The sequence below is a fragment of the Podarcis raffonei genome, chromosome 8, assembly GCF_027172205.1.
Source record: "Podarcis raffonei isolate rPodRaf1 chromosome 8, rPodRaf1.pri, whole genome shotgun sequence".
Classification (NCBI taxonomy): Eukaryota; Metazoa; Chordata; class Lepidosauria; order Squamata; family Lacertidae; genus Podarcis; species Podarcis raffonei.
The window spans coordinates 67,512,082-67,530,679 of record NC_070609.1 but is presented as its reverse complement, the minus strand read 5'-3'; the positions used below and the strand labels follow the sequence as shown (position 1 = coordinate 67,530,679).

Here is an 18,598-nt window from a genome sequence, read left to right as displayed (position 1 = left end):
AGTCAGGTCATTGGTCCATATAGACCAGTATTGTCTACACTGGCTGGCAGTGGCTCTCCAGTTTCTCAGGCCAGGGCCAGGAAATGTGGCAGGCACCTTCTGCTCTGTTGCTGAGCTACAACCCTTTTCCCGGTGTCCTTCTTAAAATGTAGTTCTCCGTGCTGCGTGTAGCGCTCCTTGGTTTCAGCTAAGATTCTTAAAACCTTGCTAAATATCTCCTGAACATTGCTCCTAGCAGGCCTCTGGCGGCCACAGCCTCTTCCGGCTCTCTGCTATGGAAGTGAAGTTGATCCATGTGGCTCTCGTCGTCTTCTTCCTTCTCTCGGTTGCCATGACCAGCTGCTTCCTCTGGCAGTATAGCCTTCCCAAAGTGGAGCCCAGTAAGTATTGAACCAGGTGCCCATCTGAACGAGCCCATTCTGGCCAAAGAGTTTCATGGCACTTCTCACCAGAAGAGTGTGTAGGGGGCCAGAGTAGCAGGGGGGAACCGTTTACAGGTTTTCTTTATAACACACACACACACACACACACACACACACACACACATGTTCACACTTCTACCAGGCAACAAGGGGTTTTTAAAGGAATTTAGTCTTTGCAAATTCTCATATCAGCTGACCTGATCTGCAGACTCTCCAAGTGTCCCTGTTTTCCAGGGACAGTCCCAGATTTATGGAACATCCCAGTTTCTAATTTGATCTCAGGATGCCCTGCTTTTCCTATTTTCATTGGAGAAATGTTGGAGGGCATGGTGGGACATCCCTATTCGAGAAATGTTGGGAGGTCTGGAGTAGTGCTGCACCCTGAGCCGAGGAGATAAGTAACTATGCAACTTTTAGAAGACATCTGAAAACAGTCCAGTGTAGGGAAGTATTTTAATGCTGAATGTTTTATTATGTTTTTTTATGTATGTCGGAAGCCGCCCAGAGTGGCTGGGGCAACTCTGCAAGATGGATGCGGTTTAAATAATAAAATTGTTGTTGAATAGGATGTCCCTATTTTCATCAGAGAAATGTTGGAGGGTGTGGATCTGCACTTCCTGGACTAGTGTGCAGATCAGATTCCTGATGCAATCCTTGGCTCAAAATGCACACAATATACAGTCATACCTTGGGTTACAGACGCTTCAGGTTGCGTTTTTTCGGGTTACGGACCCGCCGAAACCCGGAAGTACTGGAATGGGTTACTTCCGGGTTTTGGCTGTCGTGCATGCGCAGAAGCGCTAAATCACGCTTTGCGCATGTGCAGAAGTGCCGAATCGCAACCCGCGCATGCACAGATGCGCCGCTGCGGGTTGCAAACGTGCATCCCACATGAATCACGTTCGCAACGTGAGCATCCAATGTATGTATATTTTTTTATGATAAAACGAGAAAAAAGTGCCTAGAGAGAAACTATTTTTTTAACACATATTTTTATGCAAAACCCATTTGACCACTTTTGATCTGCAGAACTGCCAGAGGCAGTTGGTAAACTGAAAGGGGAAGGAATGCTTTTTCAATCAGGTTCTGCTGCTGCTCCCATCCAGGGGTGGGTGGGTGGGTGGGTGTGCATCTGCTTGGCCACTGTGAGAACTGGATGTTGAATTAGATGAGCCTTTGGCCTGATCTAGCATCTGGGCTTTTCTCATACACTTATAGAAATCCATTGCAAATGTTTCCTTGTTGCTTTATTTGAACTGCTCCGCTGCTGATTAACCATTGAGGAAAATGTTTATTATGTCTCTGCCTATTGTCTCAAACCTTGCCATGAAACACTATCTTAGCTGTTAATACCAATGCCCCAGATTCCGTTAATTGGGGAAGTGATCTTTCCCCAATACAATGAAGCAGACAGCCTTGCCGCTGTCAATAGATTAGTAATTCTACATCTGCTTTCTCAACGTGCCCCTTTCCATTCCAGTTATATTAGCTGCTGGTAAAAGAGGTTTTCAGAACGCAGCTGGTGTTCTGAGCTCAATGGAGAGGCTGTGAAGGAGGCAGAGGGAAGGGAGACAAAAGCTGGGTGGAGGGGAGAGTGTCCTTGTTTGGCTTTTAAGCTGCCTCCCCTGGCTTTGCAGCACCCCTAACAATTCAGCATCATTACGCTTGCAAATAAGCAGGTTTTTATTTTTATTCTATTATTAGACACAGGCAGCTTAAGCTCCCAACAACCTCTCAGTCAGTAACAGCCAATATAGAAGAAAGTGGTGTCCATTTAAAAGGGTGGGGGAATCATAGAATCATAGAGTTTGAAGGGATTCCCCCAAAGGTCATCTAGTCCAACCCCCTTTGATGCAGGAATAATCACCGAAGATCCAAAAGCTGGGGCCTATATGCATCAGCTTCCAGGTTTTCCGTGGGTGTGTTTGTTTTCCCCTTGAAAGCTCCATTGGCCCTGTTTGATAGGAAGACAGTAGAAAGGAGGATGGCCAATCCAAATTTTATTGATTTGGAACGTTTGTTCCTTTATTACTGCATTTATGTCACACATTTCAAGGTGTCTCCATTTAATCCTGTGAGGTCAGTCAGGCTGAGAGACAGTGCCTGGCTCAAGGTCAACCAGTGAGCCTCATGGCTGAGTGGAAATTTGAACCCTGGTCTCCCAGGCCCTAGTTTGATACTCTAACCACTACACCACACTGCCTCTCAAATTCCTCAAGCACCCCTACCTGAACCATGGCATTCCCACAACTCTGTCTCTGTTTCGGTTCATAGCCCCATCCGTGATGGAGGTCAGGCCAGAAGCGGTACAGATGTGTCCCCGTTACCCAGACCCCGTGCCTTTGGACCACCCAATCCCAATACTGAAGGATGCCCTCGAAAAGGTACATTGTGGTGAGACTTATGGAGGGTGGAGGCTTAGCTTTTTTTCATTTCAGCAAGTCTATCCAGGCATGTGATTTTTATCATGCAACTTTGTGGTTTTATGAAGTGTAATGGTTTTAAGAGAGCTGGTTTTATTTGTATTTGCTGTGTTAACTTCCTCTTGTTTTTATTGGCCTTTCTTAATGGATTTTCCTTTTTTAGGTTGCCCTTTGTAAACTACTTAGGGGGATCTTTCATTGAGTTAAGGGGTATACACATTGGGTTAAAGAAAGAAAGTTCAGAGCGAGTGGGGGAAGCCCTGCCATCCTCTGAGCTGGCTTTGGGATATCAACCAATAGTACAACTCCATCGCTGGCCATTCAGAGTTTGAGTAGAAAGCCTTGCTTTTGATTTAGCATTGCGGTTTTGTCTGATTGGCTACATTTTGCGGCTGTTCAGAGTGTAAGCTGGAAGTACTGACCGGCCCGGGCTTAGCTCTCTGGCATCATCACCCAAACAGAACAGGCTGACGTTATCACAATCTTTGTTTGATCTCTTATCATGCAGAGAGTTGGGCAGAGGGAATGGCACCCAGCAGAAAGCAGAAGCAATAAAGGAACAGCAGTGGAAAAGGAACAGTTCAGGTTTTCTCAGGGAGCGTTTCTCATGGAGGTGAAAATTCATTGCAGCCTTAGTGATTATCTAGCGTTTATAGATGGGTAATCCAAAGATATCCCACCATAAGAAGCAAAGAAATATATAAGAGAGAGAGAGAGAGAGAGAGAGAGAGAGAGAGATGATGATGGTGGTGGTGGTGATGGTGATGGTGATGGTGATGAAGGCCTCTGATTCTCCATTCTTTATCCTTCTCAAATCTCCTGCAGGTAGACACGCTTCTCCGTCACAAAATCCGGAGCCCTGGCCTGCCAGCTCTGTCAGCCATCGTCATCTACAATGACACAGTACTATGGACAGGAAACTTTGGGAAACGCAACGGCTCCGACCCTTTCTCTGGCATCCCCAACGAATACACCATTTACAGGTGAGCCTGCTGCTCACTCCAGCTGGACAGGTGAGGTGAACGGCCTGAGTCTCTTGTCTCAACGGCCTGCACATTTCTGTGTGCAGTGTCTTCTCTGAGAAAGACCTCTGCCTGCAACCCAAGAAACCCACGACTGGTCAGTATATTCATTTCTGAACTACACCGATGCTCCCGTCTACGTTCTTGCACTATGTGGCTCAATGACACTTATGAAGATGGGGTTCCATTTCCAGCAAATGGCGTCCATGGGGAGGAGGTGTGAGGGAAATCCTTTGCTGTGGAATGTTTCCAAGAAAAGGAAGCTTTCCATGGGAAGTCCTTTGGTAGCCAACACAGCCTAGGGTAGCCTACATATCTATTATTGGGCTACAATTCCCATCATACCTGACTATTGCCTGTGGGATGTAGCTCAGTGGTTTAGCATGTGCTTTGCATGCAGAAGGTCTCAGATTCAATTCCTGCCATCTCCAAGTAGGCCTTGGAAAGATTCCCTGTCTGAAACCCTGAAGAGCCTCTGCCAGTTGGTATAGACCAATGTTTCCCATACTTGGATATCCAGCTGTTTTTGGACTACAGTTCCCATAATCTCAGACCACTGGTCTTGCTAGCCAGGAATTATGGGAGTTGTAGTCCAAAAACAGCTGGAGACCCAAGTTTGGGAAACACCGGAACAGGCAATGTTGAACTAAGTGAACCAAAGATCTGAGTTGGTAGAAGCTAGCTTCCTATGTTCTGGCCTGGGTCTGATTAGACCTGAAATCCAACCATGTCTGGAGGGTGTCCTGTTTGCATGCTCCAGCTGATTATGTATGGTATGTTTGTGCCTGGTAGGATTGCAAGTGTCTCCAAGATCTTCCCCACCATCATGTTGTACAAGCTGTGGGAGGAAGGGAAGGTGACATCACTTGACGACCCTTTAGAACGTTATGCCCAGAGCTTCACCATTAAGAACCCCCTAGGGCGGCTCAAAGAGTCGGAGCAGAGATACTCAGCGGATGGACTGATCTTCCTGGAGAAGGGATCGCTGCCCCTCAAGCCGTCTCCAGTGACTTTGCGCAGAATGGCCAGCCAGCTCTCAGGTGAGGGATTGCACATGTGGAGAGAACCTGTCATACATTGTTTGATCAGCAATCCCAGCATGGCACTGAGGCCTTTGAGATGGAGCCACACCATGACCTCATTAGATGCCTATAAGCTTGACTTTCTCCAGAAGTCTCCTTGGGAGAAGGATCTTACTTTTGGGAAGACTTGATTCCTGAGGAGTTCTTGTCTGCAGCCAGACACCTCTCTGGATGGGATGGGTTTTCTGTCAGTCTCATAAAAGGCCCCATCTCTCCCATGTGCTCAGGACTTGTTCAGCCTCACTTTCAGCAGCCAATCTCTCCCGTGGGGCAGATGCCCAGCCCCAAATAGTCTCATGCAAGGATCCTGGCTCCTCATCCTCAAACTGAGCCTGATCCAAAGCTTGGTGCTATTCCAGGGCCTCCGAGTCATTCTCAGATGAGGAATCCTCAGACTGAGACATGAGAGCTGTTGGTCTAAAACTCCCATCACCCCTCCCTATAGTTTGTATCTACTGGCTCTGGTTTTCCAAGCCTGAAATCCCCTTGCTCTAAAACCACCCAGATCGGGCAAGTGAGAGCCTATCACACACCTCTTTCCCAACTGACATCAGTAGATAGTATGAGTGACTTCTCTTTCATGTCTCGGGTACTGCAGGTTTGCCCCGACGGCTGCGCTCAACCACTTTGTTGTGGAAAGGGACAACCCAAGAAGCATTGGCACTGTTGAAAGATGATGTCCTGGTGGCTGACCCAGGAACCAGGTGAGAATGCCCTAGGACTTTGCACCATGTTTGGCCAAACTGAACCAAATTGGGCTGATTTGTGCCCTGTCTGGATCTGGTTGAAGCAGATACAAACCACTACAGAGCTGAATGGGTTGTTACAATTGGTGCTGATTTGTAGCTCAAGCCAGATAGACTGTTTCCAAACTGTTGCAGTTACTAATTGCAACACCATATAAGGAGAACACAGGGGGAAGGGAAGAAGGGGAGCTACGGGAAAGCTGGAATGATCGTACCCTACCCAGCATTCTCCAATCACATTTCCGGCGAGGGTATGCAGTCCTCCAAGCCTATTTATCTGGTCCCTGAGGGTCTCCACGTTCCATGCCCCCTCCTTGGGTCACACCCCTCTCCAGCCCTCCTTGAGTGCATTTGGCTGACTGGAATGTGTCCTTGAACTGTTACAACATCTCTTGTTCACTTGGATGGCGGAAGGAGAGATGTGTGTAGGTGTAGAAATTGCTGACCTTTGTTTGGTTGCAATATAGCCTTCTGTATAAAGGTAAGTGTCATATTGATTGCCCTACTCACTTTTGCCTCTGGCCCAGCTCACCACTGGCCTGAGGACCCCAGATGGTTGCATACAAAGGAATGCAACCATTGAAAATTCTCCCCACACCTGTTCTAAAGCTTCAAACAGTGAGACAACGATCTTACTTTACCTGGATTTGTACAGGTGTAAAACAAAACCTGGTTTCTCACTGTGACAGCTTTCTAGTTTACTAGTCCGGTTGAAGGGCTGAAATGGATTAGCCTGCAACCAAGGTTTTGTGTATTGCTGGATAGGCTCAAGGAGCTGATCCATGATAAACACCCCAGTTCTGGCTTTGACACCAAACACTGATGTACGTGCTTCAGCTGTGAGAAATTGTCAAAGCAGCTTAGCTGATCCCTTTCCTCTCCTGTCCTCTCCTAAGATATTTTTTGTAAGTGTTTAATCCTACAATGGATCTGGCTACAATTCAGACCCCTTCAGCAGTATGCATTCGGTAGGCCGTTATGAGAGTGTGGGGAGGATGGAATGAAAAGCATTTCCCTACCATGTTGTCCTTCTGATGTGTATCTATCTACATGCTTTGGGGAAGTGGTGTAGCTTAGTAGAACTCCCATTTTTCACACAGAAGGTTCTATCCATGTCGATCTCCAAGTAGACTCCTGGTCTGAAATCCTGGAGAGCTGCTGCCAGTCAGTGTAGGCATACTGAGTGAGATGAACCAAGTGTCTGACAGCTTCCTATGTGATTGTGAATACCATTGTACTGATATTCTTTTGAGTGAGATTTTTGGAAGCATACAGAGATCGTGGAGTGTTGCTCTTTTTGGCAACTTTTCATTCATCCTCAAATTCCAGTTCATTCAATGATAGAACTGTAGAGTTGGAAAGGATCTGAGGGTCATCTAGTCCAACCCCCTGCAATGCAGGAATCTCAACACAAACTTCATTATGTGCAAAACACAAAAATCATATAATTTATAGCATAAAATGAGTAAACATGTGTAGAGTTATATGCAGTGATAGTCCTACTCAGAAAAGACCCGTGGAAATTAAATGGCATGACTGACCCAAACGGAAACAGAATCTTTGCAACAGTGCAGGTCCCATTATTTCTTTTGTCCCTGCCAGCCAATATGTAAGCCAAATATGACTTAGAAAGGTCTTCCTGGGTCTTTGAGTAAGACAGCACCAAATAATCCATTTTGCCCATCTCTGTAAAATTTGCATTAATAGAATAAGAAGATGCATTAGCACAATGGTAAGGTCCAGTTGACATTCTTTATCCATGTCTCTGTGATGCAGGTGGGATGACTGCATCAAGTATTTCAGGTCAAACTCAGTGGGCACCCTGGAAAAAGGTTTGCTCTTTTCTATCTCTCTTTCTCTCTTCTCAGATGTCATTATAGCAACTTGGCTTTCTCGTTAATGGCCCACGTCCTAGCCGAACACGCTGCAGAAGGCGAGTACCAGCGCTGGGTTTCTGAGAACATCCTTGACCGCTTGGGGATGGAGGACACGGGCTTTGACATCACACCTCCCATCCGCTCTCAGATGGCCGTGGGTTTCTACAGCAGCGGGCAGACAGCACCCCTCTATGACCTGGGCTGGTACAGACCTTCTGGACAGATGTACTCCACAGCTGCTGACCTGGCCAAACTGGCCATGGTTTTCTTGGGCACGTACCACCGGCGTCTCCTGGAGCCTGACACTGTGAAGACCATGCTGACGCCCCTCTTCAAGTGCTCCAGTGAATACTTTGCCAACAAGACCGGCACGCCCTGGGAGATCAACGAGCAACTGGGCTATGACATCATCAGGAAGGATGGTGACCTGGATGGCTATTCAGCCACCTTCTCCCTGGTCCCCAAGCTCCGCCTGAGCTTCATTGTGCTGATGGCTGGTCCCCGTCCTCGAGGAGACGTCGTAGCTCAGACCTACGAGTACCTGATCCCCGCCATGGAGTCCGCCTTCCGCGAGGCAGAGAAGAGCCTCAACCCTCCCCCGAGCCCTACTCCTTATGTTGGCTACTACACCTATTCCAATCTGACTTTCTACGAGATCAAGGTTGGGGGCGGTGGAGTGCTGGTCATGCAGCAGTTTGGGCCGCACATCGAGGAGCTGATCCCGGAGAATTATCGGACCATCAAGCTGCATCACCTCGAGGACCGCGTCTTCCAGGTGGTGTTTGATAAGGAATTCCCATGCACCCTGCACTTAGGCTCCGCCTCCGTGTCCCTGGAGACCCAGGATGGGCAGCTCTTCAATTTCTACCCTTTTGATCGCAAGGGCTTGTCCCCTGGCTTCGATGCTCCGGGTCTGAACACGTACAATGTTGTGCGCATCCAGCGCAAGCCAGTATTCTACAGTTAGCTGCTAGCAGAAGGGGTGAGGGAGATATTTTCTACTCTGAGCTCCCTGTATCAACTTCCCCCAGGTCTGCCATCCAACAACCAGGTTGCAGAAAAGAACGAGCCAGGTGGCAAGGAACCGGGAATATCCACCTCCGCCAATGGCTTAGCTTTCCTCTTCCCTCTCCGATACCCAACACAAACTCCACAGCTGTCCACTTGGACATGCCCCAGTCACCTTATGGGTCACTGAGACACGAAAAGTTTGGGAGGCAGTTTCCCACCCCCTGCAATAGCAACACAGCTTCTGGGATCACGTTCTTGGGACACCTTCTCTCCATGCCTAGGTTCTGATCTAGGCACAATCTCAAATCTTGGAGGAAAAGAGGGAGAAAGAGAGGGGGGGAAATGCTTGGGCCCTTCAAAAAGACCAGGCGTAGGGAAATCCTGTTCAGCCTGGGGTCTGCATTCCCTTCGTGAACTCCTTCCTGGGGTCATGTGCCTGGGTGGGCGGGGCCAGAGGCAAAAGCAGGTGGATCAATGAATGTGAGTGTTACATTTGTACAACAGACTAGCTGATAGACACATTCACATACCCCTTTCCATCCTCCGTCCAGGCAAGCAAGAGCCATTTGAGTTCAAGGACACAGTACAGCCAGGCAAAAACACTAAAGGAATGCAAGGAAGCATTGGTGTGGGTGTGGCCTGGGACGATGGGGGTGTGGCTGGGAGGGTCAGTGGAGCCATACAGAGAAACCTGGGAGTTTGCACGAAGCTCTTGGACCTGAGGTTGCCAAACCCTAATTGAAGCCCAGCCAGCCAGCAGTACATTGAGCCCATTGGCATCTCCATGGACCAGGGAAGTTTTGTGTGGACATAATAATAATAACAGCACAGGGTCAGCTGAGAAATGGAACAGAAGGTCATGGAATTGCTTCATAGCTTTGTACAAAACCTTGTAAATGGAACACAGTAGAACCACCATCATCCCGGACAGTCTCTGGATGCAGGATCTACCCCTAGTGTGTGGTGTTCTGTAGATGAATGGTTGTGAGCTTTTTTTATATACGGTGTGAGTCTTGTTCAGATGTATTCACACCAGGGCAGTATGAAGAGTTAGGTATAGGAGAAATTGGGTGTGATTTGGGTCACCTAATCAACACCTTCTAAAATAGTGTGTTAACCGAAACACAGTCGTCCTTCAAAATCTGCACTTCTTCAGATTTTGTGATGCCAAATAATGTGTGCAAAAAAATGCATCTGTTAGGGGCAAGCGGGCCCCCAAAATGCATATATTCGTGAATATAGAACATAGAAATAATTGCATCAGGCAATGTTTTGTACAGAAAGGGAGAAATTTGCGCTGAAATGCTGGTGGATTTACATGAGGACTTTAAAAAAAACCCACAAAAAACAGCAAACTGATTTGGAAGTCCAACAGGAAAAATGGAGAGAAACTAAAATCAACAGATTCATTCACCCCGGCTTACAAATGCATGTTTCAGTTTGAAGAAGGATGTTTGCAGGCAGAGTGAGGGAATGGGGCTGTTCATGGCTTTGGTCCCGTAAATGTATTGCGCAGGAATATAAAACCTCTTGTATAATATACCCTTCCAATAAAACACTTTGGTCTGAATGGATTGCTAAGTGTTGGGTCAACAATCTTTTTGCACTCATTTAAAAAAACAGAATTCTTATCTCGTGGCTGGCTGATGGCAATAGCGTGCGGGTGTTCTATCTTCTAAGACGTCTATAGCCCCGCCAGGTTGCTCAAGGAAACAAGGGTCAAGGATAGTGACATTTCTGGATTGCATAATTCATGGTTTCAAAATGCAAATCTCAGCAATTCACTGCACTCAAACGCAAAGCGAGCCCATGGCACCCAAGAATTCAGGCCTGATAGAAGCCAGAGGAGAATTCAAGCTGGCTTCTGTGCTTTGCTTGCTGTTACTCCACCAGTGAAGGTGGAACAAAGGGAATATTCTTTCCCTGCTGTCTTCCTCTCTCCACCCTCCTCCATCTAGGGGCTAACACACTGCTATGGCTGCCATCCAGGTCCCAGAGGCTATGGAAAATGCAGTTTCCCCAGTGCTACTGGCATCTGCTTGCTGGTCCAGGAACCCGCCTCTCAGTCAGAATGCACTGAAAATTGTGATGCAGTTTGGTTTCAAGGAAATTTGATAAAAAATGCACGTTTTATGGAAATTATGGGTTGCATACAATGCTATAACCCTATTAAGCACCAGTGTCAGATTTACGTAGACTGAGCAGGTTGCAGTCAAGGTTCTCATAATCTAGGAGGACCTCGGCATCTTGCAAATAAAATAAAATAAAAATAAACACAGGCAGATTTTACCATCTAAACCCAGTTGGTTAGTAACACACGTCTATGGCTGCATAACAGTTACACAAGTGCGTACTTCCTGTTTAAGTAAGAAAGTTATCAGCTTTCAACATAATAACTACACAGGCACTGCACAGACAGAGCCTTTGGATACAATTTGTATTGTCGGGAGGATAACTACTGCTGAGTCATTGTTGACTCTGCGATTCAATGGACAATGTTTTCAGGCAATTTCCACAGGGGCGTATTGGCTAGTGCCTGTGAGGTCATTTGAGAAAGAAACAAAATTAACTTGAAGGCTTTTATAACTCTCTGCCCTACTGAGTTAGTCATGTTAGCTGCATGAATTTTGACTATTTCACTTCATCCAGTGATTGCCATTGTTTAGATTTGGCTGCTTTGAGCGTATCCTCCAGTCTGACTAGACAATCAACCAATAGTAAAGATGTCAGATAATTCTGCTGAAAATGGGGAACGAAGCAAAAATTGCTTCAATTCGTGTGTTTGTGACCATGAATGGAAATCAGTCAAGTGAATAGGATTGGTATTTGTTCAGATTTTTGTGGGTTTTTTAAGTCTGCAAATGATGCTTAATTCATTATTTCCCCCTCCCATTGTTTTGATAGTTCCTTTACATTGAATGGAATGTAAGTTATGTAAGTCACAGAGAAACCTAAGCTAAATAGCACCCTGTGAGCCAAATCACATAGTACAGTGGTAACTCTGGTTAAGAACTTAATTCGTTCTGGAGGTCTGTTCTTAACCTGAAACTGTTCTTAACCTGAGGTACCGCTTTAGCTAATGGGGCCTCCCACCACACCACCAACACACAATTTCTGTTCTCATCCTGAAGCAAAGTTCTTAACCCGAGGTAGTATTTCTGGGTTAGTGGAGTCTGTAACCTGAAGCATCTGTAACCTGAAGCGTCCGTAACCCGAGGTACCACTGTATTTGGCAGAATCTGGACTGCAGCAGAACAGAAACAGCAAGGAATATGGCAAATACAGGTTACAATGGAAACAGCTGCCTTCTCACATCTCCATATAAGACAGCTTCCTTTGTTTATTAGGAGATCCATAGCTTAGTGAGAGAGCATCTGCTTTGCATGAAAAAGGACCCCAGTCCAATCCTGGGCATCTCCAATAGGGCTGCCTAGAACCCTGGATTCTCGCTGCCAATCTGTGTAGACAATACTGAGAAAGCAGTTTCTTGGGTTCTGTGGCTGGAGCGAAGCATTGCTTCTGTCTGCTGCTTCCCTCATTGCAGGGAGTGGGGGTAGAGCTTTGCCTTGGCTGACCCAGCAGGCTCCCAGCTTGCTCCCCGCATGCACTGCCTCGAAACAGGAGCAAGGCTACGGATCATTTGGCTCAAGCTGCTGCAGTGACCTGAATCTCAGCATTTCATCTCTTTTGGATCTAGCAAATGAAAATCGTAGTTGGAGGCCAAATCCTGCAGTCTGGGCATGTCAGCTGCGGAGCTTTGGGGGAGATTATGTGCTGAGTGATAATATGATGGGAATGCAATTTCCAATTGCAGGATTTAGAAAAAGAGAGAGAGAGAGGGTGGGAGGTGGGGGCATCCTGGTTATGAATTTGCACCCAGCAAGGATTACATACTGATCTGTGCAATAACGCCTGCAAAAGAAAAAAAGGAAAAATTTGCGATAGAATCACCCAAAATTTGTAATGCTAAAAACCAGTAATTTCAATCAAATCGGCGCACGGTAAGAGACACATCTTTTAAAACTGGCCTCTGTTAGACAAGACTTTGGAGACATTTCTAGAGAAAAGAAAATTGTTACAGTTAGTGTTAGACTTTTAACCAGTGCTTTTCTTCAGGGGGGAATATCTGAGTACCCCTGAGTACCCCCAGGGAATATCCCCGAGTACCCCCAGGGGGAAAAGCACTGATTAGAAGAAGCCATTAGTTAAAGCCATGGTTTTCCCAGTAGTGATGTATGGAAGTGAGAGCTGGACCATAAAGAAGGCTGATCGCCGAAGAATTGATGCTTTTGAATTATGGTGCTGGAGGAGACTCTTGAGAGTCCCATGGACTGCAAGAAGATCAAACCTATCCATTCTGAAGGAAATCAGCCCTGAGTGCTCACTGGAAGGACAGATCGTGAAGCTGAGGCTCCAATACTTTGGCCACCTCATGAGAAGAGAAGACTCCCTGAAAAAGACCCTGATGTTGGGAAAGATGGAGGGCACAAGGAGAAGGGGGCGGCAGAGGACGAGATGGTTGGACAGGGTTCTCAAAGCTACAAACATGAGTCTGACCAAACTGCAGGAGGCAGTGGGAGACAGGAGTGCCTGGCATGCTCTGGTCCATGGGGTCACGAAGAGTCGGACACGACTAAACGACTAAACAACAACAACAACAGAAGAAGAAGCATGCTGAAATCAGCAGTGGAGGAAGAACATAACCATCATGAATAGTAGTCATTGAGAGCCCTTTCCATGAATTCATCTAATCGTCTTTTAAAGCCATTCAGGTTGGCAGCCATCACTGCCTCCTACTGGAGCCCGTTTGATAGTTTAACTATGCACTATGTTACAATATGACCTAGTATCATTACCAGTATCAATCTTGAGGTCCAATGATACCCATAAGATCAGGGGTCAGCAAACTTTTTCAGCAGGAGGCCGGTCCACTGTCCCTCAGACCTTGGGGGGGGGTGGACTATATTTTGAAAAAATGAATGAATGAATGAATTCCTATGCCCCACAAATGACCCAGAGGTGCATTTTAAATAAAAGGACACATTCTACTCATGTAAAAACACGCTGATTCCCGGACCGTCCACAGGCTGGATTTAGAAGGTGATTGGGCCGGATCCAGCTCCCGGGCCTTAGTTTGCCTACCCATGGATAAGATCCAACCTATGCACTTAGATAAACATTTGCGGTCTTTCTCTGTGTCCACCTGCCCTGCCAATTGATTGGAGGCTCATGTGTGATAACTAGCCTCATATAACCAACTTGCTTAAGTCTAATTAATGCACAAAAGGGGTTAAAATCGTAGAGTAAGCTGTCCTGCCAGGCTTAGCTATGTCACTTCCCCTTACCTTGGGAGGAAATCAAGCTCAATGTCCCCTCCCCCAGCCTACATGAAAAACTCAGGGTGTGAAGAGGTTTGAGCTGGTTGCTCCAGCTCAGACCACATGGCTCTCACTAGCCACTCTTGAGTTCCTATACCAATAATCTAGGAATGTTCACCACTTTGTAACTAAGCTAAGTTCTACCGCCTGTGCAAGTTTTCTGAAGCACATGAATTTGACCTTTGGACAATTTGTAAGTAAACCATTCTTATCAAATGTGTGGTCTTTTCCTATGCTGAGGAAAGAGGGAAATTTTGGAACTCACGGAGAAGGGCAAATTTTAAATATCTAACAGCCTATATTTCCATGCTTTACATTGCTGCATATTTTGTGAACCACTAGGGTTCTCTCATCGAAAAGTGCTTGACCCAAACTTGGATCTTGCCATCTAGGAATTCTCCTTTCTATACTGCATTTTTCTGAACCAACAGCTCAAGGGTCAAGGTCCCTTTTGCACCCATGGCCTAAATAGGACGATAGCAAAATGCTCTCTCAAGGATGCTGTCCAACTGCCATCAAGTTAGTTCGCCAAGTGAAGAACTGTGTGGCAGAGCCAACCCTGCCCATCTGGCCTGGAGACTGCAACCAGCTCTGCTCCTGGATTTGGGGGTAGGAAATAGTCCTTCAGAAGAGGAACTACTCTTTATCAAAGGCAAGGCAGACAGAACCAGCACTGGTGTCAGCTGTAACTTTAATAACTGTAACTTAAAGAACTTGTAATTGAGCTTTCTTCCACCCTCTCTTTTCTCCTGTTCTTTTTTCCTCCTGAGTCATTGCATTTTATATTGTTACCCCGAGGGCAGAGAATTGTCTCAGAGCTAATTTTTGCAAGCTGCTATGAGAGCCTTTTTGGCTAAAGGAAGGGCATAAATGCTGCAAGCAAGTGAATGAATGAGGTATTTTGGCAAACAATTAAAAAAAACACATTTGTTTCACTGGACATTGGGCTTGGCAGAAGCTGGAATTGTTCTTTATTATCAAAGCTATTCAATGTCTATTTTGATTTTCTTTGTATTTTTACTTTTGGCGCCTTTGTGCTGAAAGGCAGAAGAAAGAAGAAGAAAAAGAGTTTGGATTTGATATCCCGCTTTATCACTACCCGAAGGAGTCTCAAAGCAGCTAACAATCTCCTTTTCCTTCCTCCCCCACAACAAACACTCTGTGAGGTGAGTGAGGCTGAGAGACTTCAGAGAAGTGTGACTAGCCCAAGGTCACCCAGCAGCTGCATGTGGAGGAGCAGGGAAGCGAACCCGGTTCACCAGATTATGAGTCCACCGTTCTTAACCACTACACCACACTGGCTCCCATTTTCTAGAAACTAAGTGTCGGGCCTGCTGTTCTGCTCCTGGAAACCCACCCAAACCCCCTGAGTGTTCTCCCTAACCCCATTCTGAGTAGCTTCCACAAATTTTCATTTGAAGCATGTTCAAGCCTAGCTCCTGCTATCAAGCTCATGCAATAATGAGATTTATATGGGGCAGAAATAGCTGGTAAAGAAAACCTGAAAACCCTGGCAGGGAGCAGGGAGGAGCACTTTGTTTCTGCCATTCTTTACTCGCTGCTAAATGTTGCTCAAGTTGTGCCATGTCAACACTGTGTTATAGTCAACAATGCAGCAAAACTCTTTCTAAGCCCTTGCTTTGTTTGGGTCCTCTGAGAGTCTCTTGAAGCACTGGTAAAAAACAAACAAACCAAAACAAGCCCTGCTTTTTGTATTGTCAGGAAGGTGCCGAGCAACACGGAATGAGCTTAGATCAAACAGCATGAGACACTTTCACTAAGCTCTAGGTGGATTATCCCTAATCAGGCTTACTCTGTTCTCTCTTCAGCCAAAAGCCTGGTGCAAATGGGACTGAGTTGGCAGGTTCCGATTCAACACAAGATAAACGTAAAGGGAAAATAACAATTCTTGCCTTGCCCCTTAGAATATATAGCCGGATCTCAAAGCGACACTTACTAATAGCACATTTGATGAGCACCTTGGTATCCAATACAAAGTGCCCCCTTTCAGCCACTTTTTAAAAGTTGAGAACAGTGGTGATGTAGCTTGTGTGTTCAGAGTGAACACGCCTACTTTTTTGCCCTCACTCTGAATTGGATCTGCGCTATCACTAAGCAGCTAAAACCTGATAGACTACATAGTGTTGTGAGGACAAGCTATTCTCTTTGTGAGTGCAGCCCTGATTTTGAATTGGCTTCTTTGACATAGTACATGGTGTGGTGCAATGATGGCTCAGAATGAGAGCACTCCCTTCACTCTGAATTGGCTTTGTGATAATATCGCATGGCCAATTCTCACTGGTTAGAAAATGATGCTCTGGAGCCATCATGCTGGCTACATAAAAGTAAAACAAGCTAGGCAAACACCATCAGCTTTTGGGGGGGGTCTATGAGCCCATTTGCAAACTAGGGAAGCTGTCGTGGGCACCACACACACCCTGCAACCAAGAAAAAGACCACAGCATTTTCTGTTGGTTACAACAGAATGCTTCTTTCAAGCCAAACTTCAGCAGAGCAGAAGGAGGAAACCCTGTTCATGCCAGAGAAGCAGTAGTAGTAGTAGTTTGGATTTGATATCCCGCTTTATCACTACCCGAAGGAGTCTCAAAACGGCTAACAATCTCCTTTCCCTTCCTCCCCCACAACAAACACTCTGTGAGGTGAGTGGGGCTGAGAGACTTCAGAGAAGTGTGACTAGCCCAAGGTCACCCAGCAGCTGCATGTGGAGGAGCGGAGACACGAACCCAGTTCACCAGATTACGAGACTACCGCTATTAACCACTACACCACACTGGCTTTTTTGTGGGCACATGATACAAATACAAGGCATTTGTGGGTACATGATCCTTCACATGTACCACAATGATGACTTCTGAAGCTGGGAAGAAGTAGCTTGGAAGAAGACCCTTTTTTAAATGATGCTGAACAAGCTGTCAATCAGGCACTGATCAGTTCCCAAATAAAGGTTGAGCAAGTGAAGCAATAATCTAACCAGGCATAAAGCAATCTACCGTATTTGTCATGCATGTGTCTCCATCCTAGGAAGAAAGTGGCACCTCTACCATCTTTCAACTGGTAGATGCAGTTAAATTTTTATTCTGCTCCAGAATGGACCGCACCAAATAGACAGCCTTGGAGCAGCCGCTTGCTCCCATTCCAGCAACTGAAATGGAGCCAGAGGGATTTTTTCTCTCTGATGCATTAAGAGATTTCACATTGGAAATACAGTTCAAGAACAGCTGTTGCTTGCTCCCTCGTGGCAGGCATGGAAGAAAATTAATTCCCCATGATCCGTAAGGGGCGGAGCAGGCCTTCCTGATGGAGGAAGCGAATCCACGATTCATTCAGCTGCTCAGTCGAGCCCTTACCTCGCTGCTCCAAGCTTTCTCCTTGAGCAGCAGACCCCAAGAGAATTCTGGGAATTGCTTGCAAGTCTCCCTGGTAGGCTTGAGACACAACAACAAGGAGTTGCCAATAAGGTGACAATGGGGTTGACAATAAGGCGAGAGGCAGCAATAAGCTCTTCCTGAGTGGGAAGTGAACTGGAGTTGCTGCCACTGGACCAGGAGGATACTGCCAGGGAGATACTGCCAGGGAGACATGGGTCCATCTGAGCCCCCAAGCCAGCTGCCGGACGATCCATCGATCTCCCGTAGACACACAGTATCAGCAATTAGCGACACGAAGCCTCAGAAACAGTATTCCACATTCTTAGGCTGGTGCACACTCTGTCAGCAGAATTCACACAGCGAGAGATGCACAGCAGGAGAGCATATTTACAGTTTATTTAGCGTTGGTCAGAACAAAGAAAAACATGACCGCCTGCATCGGTATGCTCAGGCAACAAAAAGAAAGAAACGAAAGCAACTGAAAACATAAACATCCTGTGAACAGGAAATACGCAGACTCTGTGACTCACAAAGCCTGCTCCCTTTTACGGTGGAACGGAAATATCCTAACATCCTCCCCCTTTCCGTGTAACCTGTAGTACCTGTGGTTCAACCCAATTGCAACCTTTGTACGTAAACCTTAAGTTGTTCTCTGTTAACAACCTTAGACAACAGATCAGCAGGAATTTCATTTCCTGGCATGTAGGACACCTGAATGAGTCCTTTCTGAATACACTCTCTTGCACGATGTAGCTTAATCTGCAAGTACTTGGTTCTTTGCTTGCAACTCTCTGAGTTCAGCAAAGCCAAACAAGATCTATTGTCTTGATACACTTGTATAGGACATTTCACAGAAACTCTGATGACAGAGCATTGAGTTCTGCTTCACAGGAACTTAGGCTCACTGTTGTCTGCTTCTTGCACAACCAGTCAAACAGGCAGTGGTTGTACATGTAGCATACTCCAGAAGTGCTTGTACCATCCATGGTATCACTTCCAAAACTTGCATCTGCAAAGATTTCAAGACCTCCAGTCTTCTGACTGGTGAACCTCAGCCTGTAGTGCAAAGTCCCTTTCAAATATTGGGCTATGCGCTTCAGAGTTTTCCAATCCTGAACAGTAGGATTGTTAGCATGTCTGCTAAGCAGGTTAGTGCTTACAGCTATGTCAGGTCTTGAGCATCTAGCAATGAAATTCAACTTGCCTAGAATACATCTGTACAGCGTAGTGTCAGAAAACGCTTCAGCA

General features: G+C 46.3%; 1 protein-coding gene across 1 annotated transcript; it reads left to right on the top strand.

Annotated features, from left to right (window-relative positions):
* The first annotated feature begins 243 nt into the window (after nucleotides 1-243).
* On the top strand, nucleotides 244-9,185 carry LACTBL1 (lactamase beta like 1). Its single transcript, XM_053400578.1, has 6 exons — nucleotides 244-380; nucleotides 2,697-2,806; nucleotides 3,671-3,828; nucleotides 4,660-4,907; nucleotides 5,548-5,653; nucleotides 7,564-9,185. Exons 1-6 carry the CDS (start codon nucleotides 275-277, stop codon nucleotides 8,537-8,539), a joined length of 1,704 nt encoding a protein of 567 aa, XP_053256553.1. The 5' UTR covers nucleotides 244-274; the 3' UTR covers nucleotides 8,540-9,185.
* Nucleotides 9,186-18,598: the final 9,413 nt, after the last annotated feature.